Source organism: Heterocephalus glaber, unplaced genomic scaffold, assembly GCF_053883595.1.
Source record: "Heterocephalus glaber isolate CG9 unplaced genomic scaffold, H.glaber_assembly_v1.0 deba00001442, whole genome shotgun sequence".
Classification (NCBI taxonomy): Eukaryota; Metazoa; Chordata; class Mammalia; order Rodentia; family Bathyergidae; genus Heterocephalus; species Heterocephalus glaber.
In genome coordinates, this window is record NW_028258296.1 from 56,790,983 (window position 1) to 56,818,332 (window position 27,350).

A 27,350-nucleotide genomic window follows, 5' to 3' on the forward strand; every position below is an offset into this window, starting at 1 on the left:
GTTGAGGGCAGGTACAGAGGGCTGGAATCATCCAGAGCGGCTGCAGGGCTGAGTTATCTAGGATAAGTCTGTGTCCAAAGTCTGCTGCAACCAAAGTATATATCTTGCAGAATGGCCATGGGGCACATGATGTAGCCGGGCTAGCTGAAGGGCATTTGGGGCAGCCATGGAAGAAAACTAAAAAGTACCTTCGCAGGGACTTTTCTTCTATCTCAGAAGAATAGAAGACTATGTTAGTGAAATTCCTTTTTTTTGAGACAAGGTCCTATTATATAATTCAGGCTGGCCTTGAACTTGCTGCAATCTCCCTGCCTCAGCCTTCTAAGTGCTGGGGTTACAGCTGTGTGCCACCATGCTCAGCTAAAACAATAATGCTTTTTCTTACAAAGAAATGAATTGTAGGGGCCAGGGATTTAGCTCAGTGGTTCCGCCACCTGCCTTCCAAGCACAAAGTCCCGAGTTCAATCCCCAGCACCAAAGAAAAAAAAGAGAGAAATGAATGAGAAGATACTAAGATATGTGATTTAGCATTCTGTAATCCCTAGTACTACCAAAAAAAAGTTGGTATGGGGTGGATTTATGGCCACATGTTGAGAGATGACCAAAGATGGAAGCAAAGGACTATCAGATTATTTGGGAAATTTTTTTCTCCAAAATATTTATCCAGTTGTTTCAGTTGCTTTTATTATATTTCTGTGTATGTCAGGAAGCTACTTGGAAGGCTAGGCAGGAGGATCATAACTGCCTGCCTGGGCAATTTATCAAGACCTCAACTCAAAACTTAAAAATTAAATGGGCTGAGGGGCTGGGGATTTATCTCAGTGGTTCCACAGCCTGCCTCAAAAGCTCAAGGTCCTGAGTTCCATTCCTGGTACCCCCGCCCCCAATTAAATGGGCTAGGAATGTAGTTTGGTGATAGAATGCCCTGACCTCAGTCCCCAGTACCACCAAAACAAACAAAAAACCCTGAAACAGTTTGTCTCTCCCTCACTAGTTTAGAATTCCATAGGCTGGGAACCTGGAAATTTTATTTTATTTTATTTTATGTATTTATTTTTGGTACCGGGGATCAAACTCGGGTCCTTGCGCTTGCGCAGCAGGCGGCGAAAGCACTGAGCTAAATCCCCGGCCCTGGAAATTTTATTTTAGAAGTACATTTTTTTGGTATTGGGGATTGAACTCAGGACCTTGCCGCCTGCAAGGCAGATGGAATGGCACTGAGCTAAATCCCTGGCCCTAGGTGTACTATTTATTGCCATGGCTGAAGGGTTTAGGGAGTGAGAAAGGAAGGTGAGAGATTAAGAAAGACAAAGAGATATAATAAGGTACAGGTGGCGGGAGTGAGGCTCTAACTCATGATGGGAGGAAAAGACCCCCAACAAATGGTCACATGTTTATTTATAGTGGTAGAGTTAGGGGAAGGTAAAAGAGGCTGAGCTGTAACTGGAGCTAAGGTCTGCAGGACATCATGCTTGGTGTTTCTTTGGTGAAGGGGCTGGAAGGAAGAGATAGTCCTCTTCTTGGCCAGGCCTTGCTCCGCCCTCTTGTCGCCTGTTCTCCCTCCAGGCCCTGCCTTATCCGAGGGAGGAGTCAAATTAGCCCTTGCCATAGTGATCTGCAGCGTAGTGCTCCCAGCAGTTTATTGTGACAGAGAAAGCATATATGTAAGAGGGGGGCAATAAATGAAAATAAACCAAAAAATTTTTAAAAAGAAAAGAAACCAACTTGCTGATACTTGTCATTTGTACTCTAGATACTAGCTAGGGGACAAAATTGCAAGTTTTTATCTGAATGTACATCATTGTGACAACAGAATACTCCAGTTGAAACTTTGGCTTGGAAACAAAGTGTCTATAATTGTCAGTTGGGAATTACTCCCTCCTCAGCAATGAGTTCTGATAAGTAGCAGAAGAATCCTTTTAACAACTGAAACTTTGTTAGTATTCTGCAGTAACCTGTGAGAATAAGGTGTGTTTGGTATGAGTAGAACTTTCTGAAGTCCTGTCACTATCACCGACTTTCATAATAGCAGTGATTTGTGCTTTGAAATTTTTATATTTAGTTGAACAGAAAAATGAATTTATGCTAATTTTTATCTAAAGATTATGCCTGTGATTATTATTAATGACAGATTGTTACCAAATCACTACTGTGGTCACTCAGTAAAAAATAATTTTATTTTATTGACTAAGGATAAAGAATCATGTACATGAGCTTTATTGAGACAAGGTATCATGTGGATTTGAGGGGGCTTGTATGTTTTGTTTTATTATTTTGCTGCTGGGATTAACCTAGGGCCTTCATGTAGGGCTACATCCCCAGCCCTTTTTTACTTTTTAAAACAAAGTCTAGGTTGCTCAGCAGGGCTTTTTCTGGTGATCCTTCTGCCTCAGCCTCCCCGAGCGCTAGGATTACAGCCCTATGCTACCATGCCCAGCTGATATGAAAAGGTATGAAAGATTTGGAGGAAATAATGAGTTTGATACTTTGACCTTAGTTCACCTAAAGAATTTCTCATGACATCTGGGCTAATTGTTGAAGAAAATCTTTCCGGGTGTGATGGTGCACACTTATAATCCCAGTACTCGGGAGGCTGAGGAAGTAATTGGAGGCCAGCCTGGGCTCCATAGTGAATTCAGGGCCAGCCTGCACTGCACAGGGAGACCCTGTCTCCAAAAAAAAAAAAAAAAAAAGGAAAGAAATAAATAAAAAAATAAATCTCAAAACCGTTTGGGAAGTTGGAGTTGGCAGTCTTCTCTCATGTTCTGAATACACTGTCAGACTCTATTCATACTTCTTTTGGAAACTGATTCATGGTTTTAGCTGTTAATCTTGTAGTAATAATTGCTACATCTGAATTTAGAGTTTTGGTTTTTTTGGTACTGGGGATCGAACTCAAGACCTTGAGCTTGCAAGGCAGGCAGTGGACCCACTGAGCTAAATCCCTGGCCCCTGAATTTAGAATTTTAACCATATCTTCACCTTCTTTCTGGAAATTTTTATTTTGGGGTTATATGACAATACTGAACTTCAAATGTCTGAAGCAATGACATACTTTACATTTGTATGAAGTACCACTATTTGTTTGAAAATATTATATACTGAAAATGCTAGCCAGGTGAGGTGAGCATACCTATAATCTCAGCACTTGGTAGGCTGAGGCAGGAGCTGATTGCCTCAAGTTCAAGGCTAGCCTGAACTACATAGCAAGACCCTGTTTCCAAAAAAAAAACCCTGAAAGGAAGAAATTAGTTGCTATATGTCTTTTTTTTGTTACCGGAGATTGAACCTCAGGACCGGGGGCGGAACCCCTGGCCCTGCTATATGTTATTTGAAACTCACAGTAACCAACTTTGTAGATAAACAAATTAGATTTTATTATTCCTTTTTGTAAAATGAGAAAAACTTATGCTAAGCATGATGGTCCATGCCTGTAATCTCAGCACTCTGGGAGGCTAAGGCAGGAGATCACAAATTCAAGCCTAGCATAGGCAATTTAGTGACTTGGCAAGACCCTGTCTCAAAATAAAATTTTTTTAAAAAATCAAAAGAGGGGGCAGGATTTAGCTCAGTGGTTCTGCTGCCTGCCTCACAAGCGCAAGGTCCCAAGTTTGACCCCCGGTACCAAAAAAAAAAAAAATCAAGAGACTGGAAATGTAGCTCAGTACAAAGCCCTAGAAGCCCAAAGCAGTCTATAAATTGCCAAAAGTAAAATGACAGTTTAGTAAGAGCTGGGATGTGAACCTAGATTTTTCTGAATGTTAGTCCTTTGTTGTTTTTATTCTGTCAGATAGGCTTCCTAAATCTAACTCAGTTTTGTTTTTTGTTTTTGTTTTTGTTTTGTTTTTTGGTACCAGGGATTGAACTCAGGACCTTGTGCTTGCAAGGCAGTCTGTTGGAACCACTGAGCTAAATCCCCAGCCCCTTTGTTTTTTGTTTTTTGTTTTTTGTTGGGGTTTTTTTGGAACTGGAAATCGAACTTAGAACCTTGAGCTTGTGAGGCAAGCGGCGGAACCACTGAGCTAAATCCTTGGCCCTCTAACTCAGTTTTTTTATCTTCATGTTGTATTTTGTTTTTTTGAAACAGGGTCTCGCTATGTAATTCAGGCTGGCCTTGAACGCTATGTAGCCCAGGGTGGCCTTGAACTCAAAAGGATCCACCTTCCTCAGCCTCTCCAAGTGCTGGTATTACAGGCCTGTACCACCCACTTGGCTAGTTTCTTTATTTTATAACTGCTTCTTAGTAATCTTGAATTCTGTCTTCATTTCCTAGTTACCTACCTGAGGCTGGTTCTGCTGTTATTGTTTCTTCCTCATTTTCTCTCTGCTTTTTAATTTCACATTATTATTGCTCTTTCGATATATTTATATTATAATATAACAGGCCCCTGACTAGTTTTACAGTTTCTGTTGAAACCAGGGCTTTTGGATTTAGCCACACCCACAGGTTCTCCCCCCGCCCCCCATCTTTTTCTTTTTTTGAAAAAGGTCTTGTTAAGTCACTGAGTTGCCCAGGCTAGGCTTGTACTTGTGGTCTTCCTGCCTCAGACTCCTAGAATGCTGAGGTTACAGGTGTGGCCCCTGGTCTGCCTTCTGGGTGGGGGTGATACCAGGACTGGAACTCAGGACCTTGTGCTTCCCAGGCAGACACAGTGCCACTGAGCCATATCCCCGGCCTTTTTTTGGACAAGGTTTTACTGTGTAGTGCAGGGCATTTCTGACCTCACCATATAGCCCAGGCTTGCCTCAAACTTGAGATCCTTGACCTCAGCCCCGAGTGAGCCTCTGAGTTAAAATCAGTCTTCTTTCTGGTCTCTTTGGCCAGTTCTTTACGGCCTGCTAACGAGACCTTTTCTTCCTGGAATCTCTCTTCCTCCTCTGGAAGCTTACTAAGAGTGCCAGCTTTAGACTGAGTTGCATGGGTTTAAGTTCTGTATCTACCACTTGTTAAGAGTACTTATTTTGGGCTGGGGATTTAGCTCAGTGGTTTTGCTGCCTGCCTTGCAAGCACAAGGACCCGAGTTCAATCCCTGGTACCAAAAAAAAAAAAAAAGAAAAAGAGTACTTATTTAACTTATTTGTTCTTAAGGGTTTTTTACTGGTAATTGAAGAATAGTAATACAGCTTGTCTCTTAGGATGTTGTGAGCATTACATAGGCTAATATATATGTAAAGCACTTATAATGGAACATAGAAGTACTCCAAAAATTAATGATGTATCACAAACATACACTAATAAATTTTTTTTAATTATTTAGGCTGGGCATGGTGGTGCATGCTTGTAATCCCAGCACTTGGGAGGCTGAGGCAGGAGGATCACTGTGAGTTTGAGCCCAGCATGGGCTACATAGTGAGACCGTGTCTCAAAAAAACGAAGAAAAGGCCTGGGGATTTAGCTCAGTGGTTCCGCCACCTGCCTTGCAAGAACAAGGTCCCAAGTTTGATCCCCAGTACCAAAAAAAAAAACAAAAAAAAAACGAAGAAAGAAAAAAAGAAAGACAGAGAGCAGAGACTATACTGGTCATTGTGGCACATACCTGTGGATTCAAGGCCAAACTGCAGTACAGAGCAAGACCTGTCTGTAAAACAAAATAAAACCAGAAATTAATAAAATAAAAAAGAAATGTGTGATGAGGCACCTCTAGCTCTTAGAGACAGAAAGTAGGATGGTGATTGTCAGTGGCTGGGGTAGAAGAAGGGAAGGAGGAATTATTATATAGTGAATATAAAGTTTCTGTTGTGCACAATGAGCGGAGTTATGGAGATAGGATACTGGTGGTATCTCCACAATACTTTGAAGGTATTTAATGGCCCTGAACTGTAAACTTAGAAATGGTCTAGCTGGGTGTGGTGGTACATGCTGTAATCCCAGCAGCAGAAAAGCAGAGGCAGGAGAACCTTGAGTGAGCTTGAGGCGAGTCTAGGTTACACAGTGAGACCCTATCTCAAAAAAAAAGTGAATTTTATGGTATGTTTGACTCTTAATAAGGAGAAAAAACTGGTCATAAAGTCAAACATATATACAGTAAAAGAATTCAACAAAGGAAACATTGGTTCTTTGAGAAAATAATGAAATTTTTTAAAATTTCAGATTGATACAGACAAAAGAAAAATGACAAATATAAACGGTATTAGAAATGTAAAAGCTGGACATTATTACAGGTATTGTAGACGTAAGAAAAGGATAATACAGTTATGAATTTGAAAATCCAGACAGAGTGGTTAAATGCCTTTAAAAATGTAAGTAACTCTGGAGCATGGTGGTACACATCTGTAATCCCAGCACTCAGGAGGCTGAGGCAAGAGGATCACCACAAGTTCAAGGCCAGTTTGGGCTGCATAGCGAGATGCTGTCTCAAAAAAATAGCCAAGTTCAGTGGTGCATACCTGTAATCCCAGCACTTTGGGAGACTGAAGCAGGAAGATTGTAGTTCAAGTTCATCTTGAGCAATTTAGCAAGATACTATCGCAAAGAAATAAAAAGAGCTAGCCAGGAATGATAGTGCACACCTGTAATCCCAGCACCCCGAGAGATTGAAGCAGGAGGATTAAAAATTTAGGGCAGGAGAGCTGGGGATTTAGCTCAGTGGTTAGACCGCCTGTTTTAAAAGCGCAAGGACCCAAGTTCGATCGCTGCTACCAAAAAAAAAAATTTAGGGCAGGCCAAGGATTTAGCTCAGTGGTTCCAGCGCCTGCCCCACAAGCGCAAGGACCTAAATTTGATCCCTGGTACAAAAAAAAAAAAAATTTAGGACAGCCTGGACAGTTCAATTTATTTAGATTGCTGTCTCTAAAGTACAAACAACTTTTTTAAAAACCGGGAGATGTAGCTCATTGTGAAGGCCCTGGGTTCAATCCCCAGTACTGAACAAAAGAAAGATGACATACCCAAAAAACATATCAAATAATAGCTTTAACAGGAATATTTGAAAACTTTATGAATAAAATTGCGCTTGGAAGATGGACACAGTAGCAAACGCCTGTACAGTGCCACCTTAGTTCACAAACTTAATTCATTCCACGATTCTGGTTGCAACCAAACTGCCAGACTTGTAGAAAGAATTCTGAGACCAGGAACGTGGAAAGAATTAAGTTTGTGAACCAAGGTAGCACTGTGATTCCAGATACTCAAGGGCCGAGGCAGGAGGCTCATAGGCTTGAGGCAGGTTAGCAAGACCCTGTCTCGATGTAAAATAAAAAGGGCCCAGGATCCAGCTCAGTGGTAATGGGCTCCTGGATCCAATCCCCAGTATGTTTGTGTGTATGTTTAAATAAAGACACAAGCTTGGGAATGTTGACTATAAATTGATAAATATTAATGGACCACTACTGTATAGTTATTAAAATGTTCACAAAGAAGCCAGGCATGGTGGCACAGGAAAGACCTTGTCTCAAAAAAACGAACAGATGGGCCAGGGATTTAGCTCAGTGGTTTTGCCACCTGCCTTGAAAACACAAGGACCTGAGTTCAATCCCTGGTACCAAAAAAAAAAAAAAAAGAAAAAAACAAACAGAATTTACAAAGAATTTACTGGAACATTGGAAAATACTTGTTTTGTTAAGCTAGAAGAATAATATACAATTGTGTGTGTGTATAATTGGTTTCAGATATGTCAACAGTCATAGAATAAAAAGACTAGAAGATAGTAGTGCTATAAATTGTTTTTTATATATACCTATACACACACATATATATATATAAATGAGAGGAAGAGTCTCAGCATAAAAAATAGGAGAGGGGCCAGGTGTGTAGCTCAGCATCACAGTGCCTGCCTGGCAAGTGAGAGGTCCTGAGTTCAATCCCCAGTACAAAAAAAAGGAGGGAGAAAAAGAGTCCATTCTGGTCAATAAACTGGTAGAAAAAATTGGTTTTCTAGAGGTTTAATGCAATTTTGTTTCCTATATGTGCCATTTTTAGGCCAAAAAAATCCGTTTTATGAGCACATGATGTTCATTGGCTCTCATGTTTGAAACGCACCATAAAGTTGACATAGCTGGGCGTGGCGACTCATACCTGTAATCCCAGCACTCTGGGAGGCTGAGATAGGAAGATAAAGTGTGAGCCCAGCCTGGACAACTTAGTGACTTAGCAAGACCTCGTCTCTACATGAAAAATAAGCTGCTTGAGATGTAGCTCAGTGTGAAGGCCCTGGGTTCACTCTCCAGTATTGGGGTGGGGGGCCCTGGGTTAGACTTTTTTATCTTATACAGTATACTTTAGCTTCCTGTGGTTTGGTGGATTTGCTTTAGGAGACGTTCTCATTTTGTCCTTTTTTTTCTATTTTTATTTTTTTTCTTTGACACAGCCTTGCCATGTAGTCCAGACTGGTCTTGAACTCACTCTGTAGCCCAAGCCATCCTTCTACCTCTCAGATTGCTGGGATCACAGGTGTGCGTCACCATCCCCTGCCATTTAATCTTTTGACAGATCTGTTAGGATGTCAAAATGTTCTCTTCTGCTATTTAGTAGATGTTAGAAATTTCCCTGTAATTTCTATCTTTTTTTTTGTAGGGGGGATGGTATTTGAGACAGGGTCTCCTTATATAATTTAGGCTGGCTTTGAACTCACTATGTAGCCCAGGCTGTCTTCAAACTCATAGCAGTGCCCCTGCCTCAGCCTCCTGAGTGCTAGGATTACAGACCTGTGCCACCTCACCTGGCTTTGCTTTTTTGTCTTTACTTTGCTTCCTGGGATCTTAGTGGTGTGATTCTTCTTGACAACTCTACTGTATTTTTTCAACAGTTTCACTTAAGACATAATTTAAATTTTTATTTCCTGGTAATTATTTCTCAACTACTTTTACTTTATAAATATATTATTCCTTCCTTTCCTTTCTGTCCCTTCCCCTTCCTCCCTCCCTCCCTCCTCTGGCATACACCACCACACCCTACAACAATTTTGCTTTTTGTTTTTTTCAAAATTTATTTGAAAAAGTAAGAGTGAAGAATGAGGGAAAAACTGGCTCTGCAGAGTGAGCTTGGGCTGAGGAAAAAGTAAGATAAAAGTGCACCCTGGAAGAAGCAGGGTGGACTGTGGTAGGGAAAGCCACGATGGCAGCAGTTTTGCTTTTAAAGTGAGCTAACCCTAACCAAACTCAGAAGCCCATCTGTGAACCAAACGGAATAAAATAATACCCTCAGCTCCCTCATTCTGGACATGTGTTTTTATATTATGTGATAGTCATTTAGAAGACGTCATTATTTTTTTACCAAACCTTTTTTAAAAAGGAGGGAAAACAGCATTGCTAAGTCTTCTTGTCCTGTACTCCTGTGATAATTTTGGGTTTTGGTGTTTTCAGGCCAGATCCTTTGGAATGCTGGTTGTGTCTGTGCATTCATTGACTAGCTCTCTCCACCTCTTTTCTGTCACAAAAACCTCAATCTGTCATCTGTAGCCTCATATTTGTCATTGATAAAAGTGTTGAATAAGTGTTTAAGATTTCGACCGGGTTTTTAGCTCAGTGGTGCTGCTGCCTGCCTCGCAAGCACAAGGTCTTGAGTTCAATCCCTGGTACCAGAAAAAAAAAAAAAGAGTGAAGTGTTTAAGATTTCTTTAGCCTTAGACATTGTAAAAAAAACAAACAAACCATGTTTTTGTTTTTTTGAGGGAAACATGTTTGGAAATAAACATCAAAGCTGGGCATGGTGGTGCACATCTGTAATCCTGTAACTGGCAGAATCAGTCAGGAGGCTCACGAGTTCAAGCCTATCCTGGACAACTCAGCAACTTAGCAAGACTCTGTCTCAAAATAAAAGGAGTAGGGATGTAATGTAGCTCACTGTGAAGGCCTTGGGTTCCATCCCCAGTACCTCAAAAAAGTATAAATTTTAAAAATCAGAAGAAATTTAGGAAATAGTAATTTTGTTGATAACTTTTTTTTTTTTGGTACCAGAGATCGAACTCAGCACCTTGCGATTTTGAGGCAGGTGGCGGTACAACTGAGCTAAATCCCCAGCCCTGTTGATAACTTTTTTTTTCAAAGTTCTAGTTTAGGATATAAGTCAGTAGTTTTATAATCTGTCTTTTTCTTTTCTCTTCAGGGACCCGTCTGTGTCTAAGTCTATAGAACGAATCTTTAAAATCTGGGAAGATAGAAATGTATACCCAGAAGAAATGATCATGGCATTGAGAGAAGCTTTGAGTAAGTGTCTTTTCTCTCCTAAAAGAAAATTTTAAACCAGTCTTTATTAAATATTTATAGAGAGAAAGAGAGACAGATCTAGTCCTTTTGTGTAATAATAAAAAATAAAGTTTTGGATCTGTCTGTTTTAAATTAAATATTTTTAAAATTAAATGTTTGAAGTAAAAATTTAAATGGAATTGGTTTTGGAAGCAGGGTGTTAAGTTTTGTTTTTATTGACCAAAAAAGTCAAGTGTATTATATGATTATTTTCCTGCATTTGCTTTCTTTCAAATTGTTCATTGATTGTGTTTAATAAATAATGTCCTCTTACTCTTGAAGAATTTTTACAGTTTTAGTTCCGCTTAGCTCTTTGGTGCTAAGTATATTGATAGGCATTAGACTCTTGATTCGGATTTGCAGTGAGTTGTATACCTGTTTTATTTATAAGTAATTTAATTCTTTGTATTTGATGCATGTAATTATTAAGTCATCATATAGAGTTTGGTGATAATCGGCTACAATGACCATCATTTGATTAGAAATTTGCTTTTAAAATAACATCATCTAAGAAGCTGTTAAATTCTTCATTTGAATTTGTTAACTGGCATTTTTAAGCTTCTTTCCCTATTTTCAGAATTGGTTATTTCATTGATTATAGAAATTATCTTTGACAGCTTCTTAGATCTAGAAGGTGTTTCTATTTTTTTATATATAAAAATGAAAGAAAAGGAAAGAAAGAAACAACACAGTCTCGGATTGCCTTTTTTTCATGCTACAACTTTGGCACTGAAGTGGACAGACAACAGCTTCCCATAATGCCAGATTGCAAAAACTGAAATGTTTTCCAGGTACCACTTTCAAAACTCAGAAGCAGCTGAAAGAAAACCTGAACAAACAACCGAATAAGCAGTGGAAGAAATCACAAAGTAAGGAACAAAAATCTCAACTAATATAAAATTACCTCCTCTTTTTGGAGCAGAAGAAAATTTAGACCGTTTGACATCATACCTGGCAATAAACCATGGGCAAGCCTGTGTTTTCCAGGCCTGGGAAGCTCCCAGTGACTTATGCTAAACAAATCATCATGAAGTTGTTTCTTAAAAAGGCACTATTAAACAAAGGAAATGTAGAAAAAAGGGTTAAATTGAGTGAAGATTCAAGAGTAGTTGGGGATTGAAAGAAGAAAAAAACAAACAAACCTGGTAGTATCCAGGCTAATTCTCAGGTTCAAAGATGTATGAAGTTAGAGGCAGCTGGCATTAAACAACAGATCCGAAGAGGAGACTAGGCCTTAAGAAGCAATTCTGTGAGAGCCATGAAACCTTTGAGATTTGGGGATCCACTCTACCAAGTTAGACATGGGCCTCAAACCTTGGCAAGAAGCTCATTCTTTTAACTGGAGCTCCTGATGTGTTTATCACATTTACCAGCATGAGACCAAGGGAGTGGAACACTGCATGTGATAGGCTGCTGTGGGCAAACAGAAATATTGAGAGAGCTTGAAGGTGTGCAGGGAACAAAGTAAAAGACAGAACTGGGAGGTGAACCAAGACACTTGGGATGGTTTTGCTCCATCAAGCATGTGTTACTCGTCACGGTTAAGGGAGTCTGCTGACATCCTTTTGGTCATAAGTTGCATGCTTAGGAACAAGAGTCATCATTTCAGCCAAAGTTCATCCACAGTGGTAATTTACTTAGAACTTTTCTTGCCTGTTTTTGCTATGAATTGAGGCAGCACAAAAGAAATGGAAGGCTAAATACATGGGAATAGAGTTGATATTTGTAAATAATTTTCTTCAGCCAGTGTTCAGGATTAATTGGATGCCCTGTTCCTGAGCACTCTCTTACTTTGAGGTGTTGAGACCCTCTTAAATTCAGTCATACTAGAAAAAGAAAGTACTTCATGTTATCTCAGTATCTCCAGACCAGTAAGTTTAGAACTTTATGACTTCAAGGGTCTGTTGGAGGTAAGTGGGTTAGGCCTATCTAAATAGTGTATTTTTATATTGACCATACTTGGGAGTGATTAAATTTCACAGTACATTCTTTATTCTAGGAACTATATTATGATTTATATGTGCATGTCATATGTTCAAAGAGTACACCCTTAACTATACAGCTAAAGTTTTTCCTGAGTTTAGCCAACTCTTTGTGTTTGTATTCTTAGGACTATAGTTTGTTTTTTTGTTGTTGTTTTGGTACCAGGGAACGAACTCAGGTCCTTGCGCATGCACAGAAGGCGGCAAAACCACTGAGCTAAATTCCCGGCCCTTGTGTTTGTATTCTTAATGACCTTTTGTTTAATTCCAACAGCATCTACGAATCCAAAAGCTGCTCTCAAGTCTAAAATTGTTGCTGAATTTCGAGTAAGTTACAGAATTTGTTAAATATAGCAAAGCATTATTTACTCCTTTTGAGTTAGTTTCCTGTGTAAGATTTATTTTTACTGTTATACATCAGTTATGTTCCAAGCATACTTGAAATGTTCTAAAGGAGTCCAGATTGAGTTAGGTTACTTAGAGTTTTATCTGTTTCTGTGTTAGGAGAAATAGCATTCAGAATCTGTTACCAGCCGAGTTTTGTGTTAAACTTGACCAACAAGAAGGCTCATCTTGGCCGGAGTTTTAGCTCAGTGGTTCTGCTGCCTCTCTCACAAGCACAAGGACCCAAGTTCGATCCCTGGCACCAAAAAAAAAAAAAAAAGGCTCATCTTTCTTTGAAGTTCTGCTAACTTAGAATTTTCTTAGAGTAACAGAATATATGTTTATCTAATTAAAATTTAAAGACTATATAAGTGAGCCTTTGTTTCTGTCTTAACATGTTTTCATAAATTAACCTTGAATAATTAAGGAAATATATAACTAAAAATATAGTTTTTGGGCTGGCGATTTAGCTCAGTGGTTCCGCCGCCTGCCTCTCAAGCACAAGGTCCAGAGTTCAATCCCCGGTACCAAAAAAAAAAAATACATAGTTTTGACAAGAGAACTGACCATTGATATTCCTGATTGAGGAAAAGTGAAGGGTTTTTTCCCTTCCCATGTTTTATTAGGCTTTAGTCCTTTTTTCATTAATATGGAGAGGTAGAGAAAGATTGAATAATTTCATAAATGAAATATGACTCTGGTCTGTGTTCAGTCTCAGGCCCTCATTGAAGAACTGTTGCTCTACAAGCGCTCAGAAGATCAGATAGAATTGAAGGAGAAACAGTTGTCAACTATGAGGGTGGATGTGTGCAGCACAGAAACTCTGAAGTGCTTAAAAGGTAATACTTAACATCCTTTGAACAAAATCAGGTTTTTCTTTAGAGTATCACTTTCAGGTAATTAGATTAGTTTACCCCATAAAGAGAACTAAGGTACCTCTTGTGCCCCAGATAGTGACTTCATTCATACAAATTCTACAAGTAAATTCTTAGCTTTCTCTTCACTTTCTGGGTATATTAGGTCATATATAAACCTGGATTTCAGGTCCGGGGATTTAGCTCAGTGGTTCTGGCACCTTCTGCGCAAGCTCAAGGTCCCGAGTTCGATCCCTGGTACCAAAAACAAAAAAACAAATAAACCTGGATTTCATATCTCTGGTCAGTTGATTTAGGTGTGCTCTTGAATAAAGTCACTATAATGTGCTGTAAAATCTAGTTATTCTCTTTTCCTTACATTGTAAATCATATTTAATCATACTAATAATTTACTAGGATGTGTGTTTTAAGAAGTGAGAAATTGGGCCGGGGATTTAGCTCAGTGGTTTCGCCGCCTGCTGCACAGCCTCGAGGACCCGAGTTCAATCCCCAGTACCAAAAAAAAAAAAAAGTGAGAAATTATTCTTATTCGTTCACTGGTGTATCTCAGAACTTAGAGCAATCCTTAGCACATAATAGGCGTTTGGTTCATTTTGGCATCAATGTTTTTCCTACACCATACTTTAAATTGAACAAATGTTATCTAATCCTCACAACAACCCATAAGCATACTAAAATGTCACCTTTTGAGGAGGGGTGGAGGGGAGAGTTGTTTGGTTTTTGAGACAGGATCTCACTGTGTATAGTCCAGGCTGGCCTTGAGCTCACTATGTAGCCCAGGTTGGCCTAGAACTCACAGCTGTTTCCCTGCTTCAGCCCCCTGAGTGCTGGGATTACAGGAATGTGCCACCACACCTGACTAAAATCTCATTCTTATACAGGAGAAATCTAAGGCTTCATAAGGAGATAAATAGCTGACTCAAGTTATACAGTTGATAAGAAGCAAAGCCAGAATTTACTACCATATCCAAAAGTCTTGTTTTAGCAGTCACTAAGAAAGAAATATGTAACAAATTACTAAAGATCTGTTTCATCCAGCACTCCCAGGAGGATCTCAGGAACTTCAATGCCAGCCTGGGATACTTAATGAGACCTTGTCTCAAAAAAAAAGGGCTAGGGATTTAGCTCAGTGGTTCCGCCACCTGCCTCAAAAGGGTAAGGACCAGAGTTTGATCCTGGTACCAAAAAAAAATTTTTTTTTTTTTCCAAAAAATAAATGAGGTGCTGGGTGTGGTGGCCATGCCTATAATCCCAGCACTCCAAGGCAGAGGCAGGAGGATCACCATGAGTTTGAGGCCAGCCTGGGCTGCATAGTGAGTTTAGGGCCAACCCAAACTACAAAGCAAGACCCTGTCTCAATGAATAAATGAATGAATGAATGAGTGAGTGAGTGAGTGGGTGAGTGGATGAATGAGATCTGTTTCAGGTAGAAAACAGCATTTAGTGTGATATACATAGAGATCATTTTACTTTCCTGAACCTTAGTTTTGTCTTTTAAAAGATGTATCCTGTCACCTTCTGTAAAGCAGAAAGTGTGGTATAAGTGAACAGAATTGAGCCTCATCCTGTTACTCCTAAGCAGCAGTGTGGCATCAACTTTGTAAAGAAAAGAAGTAGTTAATCAAAAAACATTTTTTTGGCCGGGGATTTAGCTCAGTGGTTTCACCGCCTGCTGCGCAAGCGCAAGGACCCGAGTTCAATCCCCGGTACCAAAAAAACAAAAACAAATAAACAAAAAACATTTTTTCCCCTTGGTACTGGATATTAAAGCCAGGGTCTCATGCATGGTAGGCCACCCCTAACAAACTTTGTTTAGTTGAACCTGTGTGTGTGTGTGTTACTAGGGATTGAACCCAGGTCCTTCACCATGAGCTACGTCCCTACCCTTTTTTGTTTTTTTTTTTTTCTGGTTACCAGGGATCAAACTCAGGACCTTGCACTTTTGAGGCAGGCAGGGGAACCACTGAGCTAAATCTCTGGCCCCCTTTTTTACTTTTTTAAAAAAGTTTGAGACAGTTGTTAAATTGCTGAAACTGGGCTCAAACTTGTAATCCTCCTGTCTCAGCCTCCCAGAGTGCTGGAAATGTGGACATGCACCACCACACCCAGTTTCAACTTTCTTTTATCTTAATTGTAAGTATATTCACTCTTACTTCACGGTAGCAGATTCAAAGAAATTTGTTTTTGTTTTTAGGAATCTGTTTTTTGAAGAATTTTACTAAACTTTATTATTTTTTGATTTGGAGAAGCTGTAAGGTAAAAATTTGAAGCTAAAAATATTGCACACTAAGGCAGCAAGAACAGGATCACAGAAAGGGATTTTCCTCAAAAGTAAAATTTTAACTTGTTCTTTTTTATCTTGAAATAAACATTTTCTCTGTTATTCTCCTGTCTTAGATAAAACAGGAGGGAAGAAGTTTTCCAAAGAATTTGAAGAGGCAAGCTCTAAGCTGGAAGAATTTGTAAATGGATTAGATAAGCAGGTGAAAAATGGACCCTCACTAACAGAAGCACTGGAGAATGCTGGAATTTTCTATGAAGCACAGTATAAAGAAGTAAAAGTGGTGGCCAATGTAAGTAATAATTACAGCTGTCTTATAGTGAATGTTTACCATGTATCTGACTTTACATGTAGTATCTAACTTTGGGAGGATAAATAGCATTATCTACATATCACTAATAAAATACTTTACAGCACAGTGGTGTACACCTGTAATCTCAGCACTCAGGTGGCTGAGGCAGGAAAATTGCCACAAGTTCAAGGCCAGCCTAAACTACCTAGAGAGACCATGTCCCCAAAAAGACATTTTTTTATGCTTTTGAAGAGAGTTAGTAATCTTGTACAAGTTAATACAGGTAGTAAGAAGTGGTAAAGACTAGATTAAGACCTGAATCCTGGGGAAAGAAGAAGAAGAAGAAAGAGAAGATATAAAATTGGGCAGAAGTATACATACTTTTAAAATTTTATTTTATTTTATTTTCTCTTTTGGTACGGTAATCAAACTCAGGACTTTGCATTTGCCAGGCAGGCGTGGCACCACTGAAGTAAATCCCCAGCCCCATACTTTACTTTTTAAAGTAGAAAACTGGATGAGAACATCTTGTTACTAAATTTCATGTGAAATGACTGAATTAATAACCCTTTCTAGATATATGTAACGGTATAAATATCCAATGATGAATGTCATTATATTGTATACCTAAAATGTACCAATAAAATTTTAAAGAAGAAGAAGAACCCTTTTTCTCTTCCCCCATTGAAAGGGAAAGGAGGTATTAAATGGTCACTTGTCTAATGGCCTGTGAAAAAAATGTTTTGCACATATTTTTTAAAGTTAAAAAAATTTTTTTTATTATTACGTGTTTACAGTACACAATTTTTAAGTGTTAATCACAGAATGGTCATAAAAATATATGAAACCATAAGTTCCACCAGTCCTGTTTCCTAGATACAGTCTCTTTTAACCCATTTAGCTTTTTTTTTTTTTTTTTGTACCGGGGATTGAACTCAGGCCCTTGCGCTTGCACAGCAGGCGGCGAAACCACTGAGCTAAATCCCTGGGCCCTTCATTTAGCTTTTTAAAAAAATAATTTACCCATATTGTTCTTTTTCTGGTACTGGGGCTCGAACTTGGGACCTTGTGCTTTTGAGGCAGGTGGTGGAAGTCTGAGGATTTATCGAACTCAGGACCTTGCGCTTACAAAGCAGCCAACATCGCCACTGAACTAAATTCCTAGTCCCCCATATTGTTCTTTCTTAAATTATACAGTATTTTTTTAAAATTTTAAATACATACAGTATTTTAGAAATATCTGTTAACTTCTTTTTATGATATAGCTAGTTTATACTTTCCTGCCTTACCCCCTCTTCCTGATCATTATACAACGTAAATCTCTCGAGTACCCTTCTAAACTGAAGTACTGTACTTGCCAATTATGTGACCATTAGCTCTAGGCATCCGACTTTGTAGAATTTGGGACATTGACAGCTCTCTCTTCTCATTAGTTTTTATCTCTTCAGTTTCCCAGCTTCAGTCAACTATAGTGTGTGTGTGTGTGTGTGTGGGTGTGTGCGTGTGCGTGCGTGAGTGCGTGCGTGCGTGTGTGTGTGTGTGTGTTGCTGGGGATTGCACCCAGAGTCTTGCAGTGCTAAGCATGCACTCTACCATTGAACTTCTTCCACTTGTTGACGTCAGTTTTCTTTTTCCTTTCCTTCCCTTCCCTCTCCTCCCCTCCCCTTTCTCATGTTTTGTTTTTTGGGGTTTTTTTCTTTTGAGATGGACTTTCACCATGTTGCCCAGACAGCTTGGAATTCCTGGCTCAAGGGATCCTCTTGCCTCAGCTTCCTGAGTAGCTGGGATTAAAGGTGCACACCACTGTGCTGACTGTATTTTACTTCTACAGTGTCAAGATTGATAATATCTTTGTTTTGGGGTTTTTTTGTTCTTTGAGAGTGAGTTGTTTTGGGCTTTTTTCTTTGTTTGGTTGGGGGGTTTTTTTGGTACCGGGGATCAAACTCAGGTCCTTCCGATTGTGGGGCAGGCAGCAGAACCACTGAGCTAAATCCCCGAAGATTGATAATATTTATGTTGCATTCTGTAATCACAATTATTTATTTCCTTTCTCTAAAACTTGAAAATTAACTTTAAAAGACCCAATATTGCCAAGCATGGTGGTGCACATCTATAATCCCAGCACTGTGGGAGTCTGAGACAGGAAGATTATAAATTCAAGCTCAGCCTTGTCAATCTATCGATTCAGCGAGATCAGATACTCTCAGTCCCCATTCTTGACAGAGACCACCCTGCACGTATCAGTCCTCTTCCTCCTTCCATGAAGTGCTCTGTATCATGTCCTGTGACTACGCTTTGCTGCTATCCTGAGTTGAGTCCTCTGTTTTCCAGATTTTGTCTCGTCTTGCTTTTCTCCCATTTTGCTGAAGCATTCACAAGTAATTTCTCAGAAAGGGTTTATAAGAGGACCGGGGATTTAGCTCAGTGGTTCCGCCTCCTGCTTCACAAGCACAAGGACCTGAGTTTGATCCCCAGTTCCGAAAAAAAAAGGGTTTATAAGAGATAAATTTTCTATGTCCTTATATCTAAGATCATTGATTTTTCAGCTTTTAATAAAATGTATACATTTAATACAATAAATTTTCCTCTTAAGTTACATCTCACAAGTTTTGGTGTTTAAGTGTGTCCTTTTTTGTTGTTTTTCTTTTTCTTCTCTTTCTTTCTTTTGGTACCAGGGATCAAACTCAGGACCTTGCGCTTTCAAGGCAGGCGAGGTGCCACTGAGCTAAATCCCCAGCCCTAAGTGTGTCTTTTGACACAGGCTTCACCCTGGCTTTGAACTCACAGCAGCCCTCATGCCTCAGCCTCCCCAGTGCTGAGATCATGGGTGTGTGCCACCACACTCGTCTTTTTAAACAGCATGTAGTTCGATCTCGCTTCTATTTTAATCCAGTCTGACAGTCTTTGGCTTTTTTTCCCTCTAGTCCTGGGGTTCTGATACAGAGGCACTTTATCTCTGACCTACATTGTTAGTCCTTCATCTTTTTTTTAAAAGACAGGATCTCGGGGCTGGGGATGTAGCTCAGTGGTTCTGCTGTCTGCCTCGCAGGTGCAAGGACCTGAGTTTGATCCCTGATACCAAAAAAAAAAAAAAAAAAAAGACAGGATCTCATTAAGTTGCCCCAACTGGCATTTTCATCCTCCTGCCTTAGCCTTCTGAGCAACTGGGATTATATATGTACACCATAGCACCCAGCAATATTTGCCTTTTAATTCGAGCATTTGGTGATGTGCTTGGGTTTAAGCGTGTTGAGATTTGTGATCCTATTTGTGTTGTGTTGTGTTTTGTTTTGTTTTGTTTGTGGTACAGGGAATTTTAAGCCAGGGCCTTTGCACTAAGCTCCCATCCATAGCCCTTTATTATTTTTTATTTTGAGATAGCATCTCGATAAGTTGCCCAGATGCCCAGCATCTGGCTAAATTATGATCCTCCTGCTTCAGCCTGCTGAGTGCTGGGATTACAGGTGTGCACTACCACCCCCGGCTTGTCCCGTTCTTTGTTACTTCTTTCCTGCTTCTTTTTTTTTTTTTTTTTTTTGCAGTACCAGGGATTGAACTCAGGACCTTGTGCTTTTGAGGCACGTGAGGTGCCACTGAGCTAAATCCTTGCCCCTCCATCTTTTTTGTAATTGTTGCTTTGTTTTTGTTTTTGAGGATAGGGTCTCTGTGTAGTTCATGCTGGTCTTGAACTCATAGTGATCCTCCTACATCATCAGCCTCCCAAGTACTGGGACTACGGGTGTGCATTACCATGCCTGGCTCTAGGCTCCATCTTACCGTTTTTGCTACATGCATCTGTGTTCTCGGGTTTTGTCTCTCTTGTTCACTGGCTCGCTCTCTCTCTGTCTGTCTCTCCCTCTCTCTCTTTCTCGTTCTTTCTCTTAATTTTCTTTGGTGTATTTTTTATATATGGTGATACACACACACACACACACACACACACACACGTATACAGGCATACACACATCCAGTCTCTTTGCATGTCTTATACAGTACATTTGAAACAATAGTTGTGTGGAAATTAAATTGCATTATTTTCTATTTAGAAGCATTCAGTGTTTTGGTTTTGGTCCTCACGACTCCCTGCAATCAGTGAAGGCACCCGTGATCACTGATGTGGAGGCTTGGGTGCAGTCTCCTTAGGGGTTCCCTTGAACAGACCCGAGTGCTGGAACAGTGTTCTTAATCACCCTGGCATGGGCAGGCTGAAATCCTTGCTCAGATCTGCTTCCAAGCTGCTGTTGCTTTTCTTTGTTTAGGTTTTTTTGTTTGTTTTCTTTTTGTTGTTGTTGTTGGGTTTTTTTTGGTACTGGGGATCAACTTGGGTCCTTGTGCTTGCCAGACAGGCGGCAGAACCACTGAGCTAAATTCCTGGCCCTGCTTTTTGTTTTTTGAGGCAGGGTCTCCCTTTGTAGTTCAGGCTGGCCCTGAACTCACTATGTAGCCCACGCTGGCCTTGAACTCACACTGATCCTCCTGCCTCAGCCTCCCCAGTGCTGGGATTACAGGCGTGTGCCACCACGCCCCAGCTCTGTTGCTTTTGGTTCCTTAGAGATCTCACCAAAGGAACTCTACCACCCTGCTTAATCCATTCATCCTGTCTGCCTGCCACAGTCCTTTTAATTGGACTTTCATCTCCACTTGAATTGTGGACATAATCATGTCAACTTCAAATTTTCCTTCTGTGTAATTCCAGCACTCGGGAGGCTGAGGCAGGAGGATCACTCACTGCAAGTTCGAGGCCAGGCTGGATTACATAGCAAGACCCTGTCTCAAAAAAAACAACAACAAAAGGGCAACCCACTTTCTGGATCCCCTTCTGTTTCTTTCAGGAGCTGTCTCTCCCTCAGTAAAATTTCCTACTCTAAAAAAATTTTTTTTTCATTCTAGGATCTTTAGGTTCTAATTTCTTCCATTAGTTCACTTTAGAATCATTTCACATAGCTGGATCTGCTGTGTTCTCAATTCCTGAAGAAAACGATTATTTACTATTGAAGACTGTCAAATTGTACCAGTTTAAGAAACTATAAAAATACTTTATCAGTAGAAATAAATCAGGTATAACTTGCATAAAGCCAAAAAAATAAAGATGTCAGATCCTGAATTTCTATCATGCTGTCCTTTCAATACCCCAGCATCAAGACTGTTCTTTAAAATAAAGCTTTTTTAAGAAAGCTATTGCTGGGCGTGGTGGCACATACCTGTAATCTCAGCACTGGGGAGGCTGAAGCAGGAAGATTGCCATGAGTTTGAGGCCAGCCTAGGCTACAGAGTGAGTTCCAGGCCAGCTTGAACTACATACATAGTAAGACCCTGTCTCCAAAAAAAAGCTATTAAAGGAAGGAGCCAGGCCTGGTAGCTCATGCCTGTGATCCCAGCATGGCAGAGGGGTGAGGTGGAGGGTAGCTGCTCACACCATGGCAGCCAGGAAGCAGAGCATTAGCAGAGTCAGGCAGGAGACACAGTGACCTGTCTTCTCCACCAGACCCCACCTCCTAATGACAAGTCGGCCATGGTGCCCTGTAAATCCAGTCACTCTCCAAACTCATGAGGCCTGTAACATCTGTGGGGGGGGGAATGTGTGTGACAGAGTCACAACGTTGGTTTCTAGTTTGTGCTTCTCTTCTCCCCTCCCCTTCCCCTCCCCTTCCCTCCCCTCCCCTCCCCTTAACCTCCCCTCCCCCTTCCCCTCCCCTCCCCTCCCCTCCCCTCCCCTCCCCTTCCCTTCTCTTCTCTTCTCTTCTGTGCCTGGTATTGAACCCAGGGCTTTGTGCATGCTGGGCAAGTGCTGTACTGCTGAGTTAGTCATCCCTAGCCTTTCCCTTTTTAAATTTCTAATTGCTTTTACAGTACAAGCAAAACATTACTCCTCTTCAAGGTGTTACCCTATTCTCCCAGAAAATAAGCCCTAGCCTGATTTTTCAGAATGTTCATAATATAAGCCCTGCCCCAAAAGTAAGCCCAGTTAAGATTGTCAGCCAGTCAGGCGCATGTCATCCACCCATTACCATACACAATGGACCTATTGAATTATGACAGTGTTCCAGAGGATGACATGACTATTTGATTAGATACAGATTTCTTTACAGGAATAAATGAGTAAGTATAGTTTGTTGTACGTGGATAAATGTAATTTGTACATGAAAACACAAGACCTCTTGAAAATGAGCCCTGTTGAGTCTTTTGGAGCAAAAATTAATATAAGGCTTGGTACAGGTATTTGATCAGTCCCCTTGTGGGTAGCCAGTCACCCAGCATTTCTGCCCCTCTCCAGCCACTTCTGTGGGCTTTCTGTATGTCCTTCTTAGGCTACAGTATCCCTTTCAATGCCTCCTGCCCACAGACTTTCTTCTCAGCCCTAACCAAATGGGTTTTGCATTGCATTACTCAGGAAAGGGAAGAGATTCTTTAAAATATTCATGAATATTAATCATAGTTGTTTTGTTTTTGCTCAGTAATTCTTATGTTGGCTTTACCTCTTATGGGTATATTTCTAGTGCCTTTTTTTCTTCATTTGTTTTGTTGGGATTTTGTTTATTTATTTTTTCTTTTTTAGTATTTTTTTGTATTAGTAAATGTTCACAGTACATAATAATCACATTCATCGTGGAAAGTTGGTACATATGCATAACACATCTTCATCTTTTTTCATCCATTTCTCCATCTTTCTCCCTCCATTTATCTCTTGACCAAACTCTGGAAAAAGAACTTTCTCTTTGTTTTCTACTATGTATTTTGTATGTTTCTCTTCAAATTATTTTTATTTTTAGTTGCTCATGTACGACAGACCATGTGATATTTAAGCTTGAGAGTCCAATTTTTTGAGGGGGGCGGGTACCGGGGATCGAACTCAGGACCTTGCCTTGCAAAGCAGGCAGCGGAACCACTGAGCTAAATCCCCGGCCCAAGTCCGATGTTTTTAATTGTTAAATTGTTTCTTGGTAGTACAAGTTTATAGATGATTACATGTATGGTGAGGAGTTAGCACATGTACATAATTTGTAATATGGTTTTAACCCTCCCCCCCCCCCGAATCCACTGGACCTCTTTGTATATAGTTACAGTATGTTTGTAGTACGTGATGAGCACATTCTTGATAGGGACTTGATGCATATACACAGAACTTCACAATCTGTCACTCTTTTCTGATCTCATTTCCCTCCCTTCCTTCCTCCTGTCTCTCAGTTCACTACCCACATGCCAAGCATTCATTCTGATTTTTCGTACTGCCTATCTTTTATTCTGCACTTCAGTTATGTATTGTGGTTCTCATTTATGAGAAACCAGGTATTATTTAAGCTTGTGTGTCTTATTTACTTCACTTAATATTATGATCTCAAGGTACTTCCATTTTCCTACAAATGGTATTATAACTGGACTCTAGAAACTCATGTTTTCTTTAATTTCTTCTGAGATTTATTAATAGAAGATTATATTCTCAAGTTCTCATAGTTTCTATACATTTCTGGCATTTCTAGTGTCATTGCCCTATGACCTCATAATATCCATGCAATAATTTTGATTCTATTTTATTTACATAGGAATGCTTTATGTGCTAGTATATGGTAGACTTATTGACATTGTTGTGTTCAGTGTCTCTAAGACGCATAAAATCATTAGTCATGAGCAGCATATTTGAACTTAATGTCTGTGATGTGTGAAGTACCGATGCCAGCATGTGCCCCTCACCATGGGAGAAATGATTACTATGAGGTTTACGGCTTTGGTGGAGATCAGTGTTCTTGGTGCTTAAATTTTCTTTGTAAGAATGGAGGAAAATCTTAGACTTTTCCTGCAAGTTTTCTTCTCATCTTCAGTTTGCTGATCACCTGAGTTTCTTCCTGTGACAGCCAGGTTCCTAAAGGTTTCCCACATCACATCTCTGTAGAGCTTCTTTTGGGATGGATCTAGCAAAGCCCACCCCTCCCTGGTGAAGTTCACAGCCACATCCTCAAAGGTCCCTGCTTCCGGTCCCCGGAGTCCTTCCCATGCAGCCTGCAGCCAGCAGAAGAGACAGAACGCAGTCCAGCCCCACCAGGGGCTCTCAGCACCCGACTTGAGACACTCGCTTGGGCACCATGACACCGGAAGTCTTTTTGTTTATTTTTTGAGACAGGGTCTTACTATGCATTTCAGGCTGGCCTTGAACTCACTATGTGGCTCAGGTTGGCCTCAGACTTGAGGCAATCCTCCTGTTTTAGCCTCCCAAGTACTGGAATTATAGGTGTGTGCCACCATGCCCAGCTTCTTCAGTCATTTAAACCTGTCTCAGGGCTGGGGATTTAGCTCAGCGGTTTCGGCGCCTGCTGCGCAAGCACAAGGACCCAAGTTTGATCCCCGATACCAAAAAAATTTTTAAAAAAAATAAACCTATCTCTTTGCCTAATTTTTTATTGTATGAAGAATGTTGTATATAAAAGATTGTAGAGACTCTGGCTGATTTCTCTTTCCCCAGAGAGGATTCACTCTCTCTTTTGCTAGCAGGTATTTCTAGGGACTGATCTGAATCTGAACTGCAGTTTGGGTAAGCTTTATCTTACCCAGTTCAAGGATGTGGACTTTCTTACTTAGATCCTGAAGTTATTTCTAGGTCCTCTTCTCCATGGCATCATTTGGATTCAAGACATTGTCTGTCTTGTCAGCACTAGACTTCCTTAATATCTGAGGCTTTCTGCCTGGCCTAACTTCCCTCCTAATCATCATGAGAATGCAGGACATATCATCAAGGAAAAATTATTAATCAGTTCTGGCCCACCTTTTTTTTTCTTCTTCCTCTTTTTACAGTACTAAGGATTGAACCCAGGGACTTAATGCATATTATACTAGCACCCTACCACTGAACTGCACCCCTAACTTTTAAATATTTATTTATTTATTTTTCTTTTCTTTTTTTGGTACCGGGGATCAAACTCAGGTCCATGTGCTTGCAGAACCTCTGAGCTAAATCCCCGGCCCTTTATTTATTTATTTCTGCATATGGCTGTACTCCTGGCCTTCACACCGAGCTACAACCCAAGCCTATTTTTAATTTTTAAATTTTGAGACAGGATCTCACTAAGTTTCCCAGGCTGGGCTTGAACTTGTGATCCTCTTGCCTCAGCTTCCCAGAGTGCTAGAATTACAGGAGTGCACCACAATGCCCAGCTCAGTGTAGTATTTTGTTTATTTTCTTTTAATTTGATTTTTTGGTCTATTTTCTTTCTCATTGCCATATTTTCAGTTCTAGAATAATTGCCAGCACATTGAAGTTCTTAGTAAATATTGCTTGGAGCCAGATTTGGTAGCACACAGTAGTAATGCCAGTACTCTGGAAGGCTGAGGCAGGAGGATCACATGTTTGAGCCCAGGCTGGGGAGCTTAGCAACCTAGCGAGACCCTGTCTCAAAAATAGAAACAAGGATTAGAGATGTAGCTGTATGTAATGACCCAAGGTTCAATCCCTAGTACCACAGAATAAATAATGCTTGGTTGAGTGGACAGGTGGAAGTGAGGGATTACAGATAACCTTTAGATTTATAACTCAGGCAGCTGTTTGGATGGCAAGATTCACTTAGAAGTACACAAAGCAGAGACTAGAAACGCTTAGGCTCCACATGGTAGTGTGGATCTGTAATCCCAGCTCTCTGGCAGGCTCATGCAGAAGGATCATGAGTTCATGCGCAGCCTTGGCAATATGTCCACTTACTGAGACTCTGTCTCAGAATAAAAAATAAAAAGAGTTTTGGGTTGTAGCTCAATACAGAAGCCCTGGGTTCAGTCTCTGTTATCACAGAAAAACACTATTCCACGTGTTACAAATGATGTTATTTTTTTGTTTTGTGCAAGTGATATTGTCAGTGAGGAAATCTGTTTAAGTAAAAATGAATAAACTCTTTTATCTCTTTCAGGCATACAAAACCTTTGCTAACCGAGTAAACAATTTAAAGAAGAAATTGGATCAGTTAAAGTCAACCCTTCCTGATCCTGAAGAATCACCAGTCCCTTCCCCAAGTATGGATGCTCCCTCCCCAACTGGCTCCGAGTCTCCATTCCAAGGAATGGGAGGCGAGGAGTCCCAGTCACCAACTGTGGGTAGTGAGAAATCTGCCACACCTGAGCCTGTGACAGACAATCGGGATGTGGAAGACATGGAGCTCTCAGACGTAGAAGATGATGGGTCCAAAATCATCGGTGTGTCCTTATGTGATTCGTAGACAACTTATTCCTCACCAACTTTGCTTTCCCACCCACTAATCACTCATAGGCAGGTATTAAAAGATAGTTCAGAACATCAGGTAATTAGAACATCAGAGTAGCATTATTGTCTTGAGAACAGTTAGCAGTTTAGGATTTGGTATGCCCCGTAGTTAAGAATCATTGCTTGAAGCTGGGCATGGTGGCACACACCTGTAATCCCAGCACTTGGGAGGCTGAGGCAGGAGGATCACTGAGAGTTTGAGGCCAGCCTGAACTACATATTGAGACCCTGTCTCAAAAAAAAAAAAAAAAGGCCGGGGATTTAGCTCAACAGCACAGCACTTGCCTGGCAAGCGTGAGGTCCTGAGTTTGATCCCCAATACAAAAAGAAAAAATTATTGTCATAGCCAGGTGTAGTGGCGCATCCCTGTAATTTCTACATTGGGAGGCTGAGGCAGGATTGTCAGCCTGGGCTACATAGTAGGCTCAAGGCCAACCTGAACTACATAGTGAGACCCTGTCTGAAAACAAATAAAATCATTGCTCAGACAGCTAAGGTTGTGCACACCTGTAATACCAGCACTCAGGAGGATCATGAATTCAAGGCCAGCCTGTGCTACAAAGTGAGTTCAGAGCTAGCCTAGACTACATAGTAAGACCTTATCTCAAAAAAAAAAAAAAAAAAAAAAAAAAAAAATTATCAAGGTTGGAGATGTAGCTCAGTACACTTGCCTAGCACACATCGATCCCTGGGTTCAATCCTCAGCATTGCACTAAAAAAAAGAAGGAAAGAAGAATTATTGCTCAAGATCAACACTGTTAGCAGATATAATGGTGCATACACGTAATCCCAGTTTCTCAGGAGGCTGAGACAGGAGGATTTTGAACCAAGGCCAACATCATCAACTTAGTGAGACCCCTTCTCAAAAAAGTTAACTGGGGCTAGGGATTTAGTTCAATGGTTCCATTGCCTGCCTCGCAAGCACAAGGTCCCAAGTTCGATCCCTGGTACCCCCCCTCCCCCCCAAAAAAAGTAGGCACATACTTGTAATCCTAGCACACTGGAAGGCTGAGGCAGGAGGATTCTAAGTTTAACTTCAGCCTGGGCAATTTAGTGTCTTAGGGAGACCCTGTCTCAAAATAAAACATTGAAGGGCCAGGGATTTAGCTCAGTGGTT

At 40.4% G+C, this 27,350-nt stretch overlaps 1 protein-coding gene and 1 non-coding gene across 7 annotated transcripts in view; one reads left to right on the plus strand and one right to left on the minus strand.

Annotated features, from left to right (window-relative positions):
- The window catches only part of Rprd2 (regulation of nuclear pre-mRNA domain containing 2), a 96,875-nt gene that overhangs the window by 55,698 nt on the left and 13,827 nt on the right, over positions 1–27,350 (plus strand). For 3 of the 6 annotated variants that reach the window (XM_004853972.4, XM_087213378.1, XM_087213379.1), the window contains exons 3-8: positions 10,043–10,143; positions 10,974–11,051; positions 12,439–12,491; positions 13,261–13,387; positions 15,821–15,996; positions 25,884–26,166. In XM_004853972.4, coding sequence (XP_004854029.2) covers positions 10,043–10,143; positions 10,974–11,051; positions 12,439–12,491; positions 13,261–13,387; positions 15,821–15,996; positions 25,884–26,166 — 818 coding nt within the window. The remainder of the gene's footprint in view (positions 1–10,042; positions 10,144–10,973; positions 11,052–12,438; positions 12,492–13,260; positions 13,388–15,820; positions 15,997–25,883; positions 26,167–27,350) is intronic. The other 3 variants (XM_004853973.4, XM_013075511.3, XM_087213380.1) reach the window with 1 other exon arrangement.
- On the minus strand, positions 21,030–21,135 carry LOC147827784 (small nucleolar RNA SNORA8). The gene has a single exon (XR_015452116.1). It is a non-coding gene; the product is annotated as a small nucleolar RNA SNORA8 (small nucleolar RNA).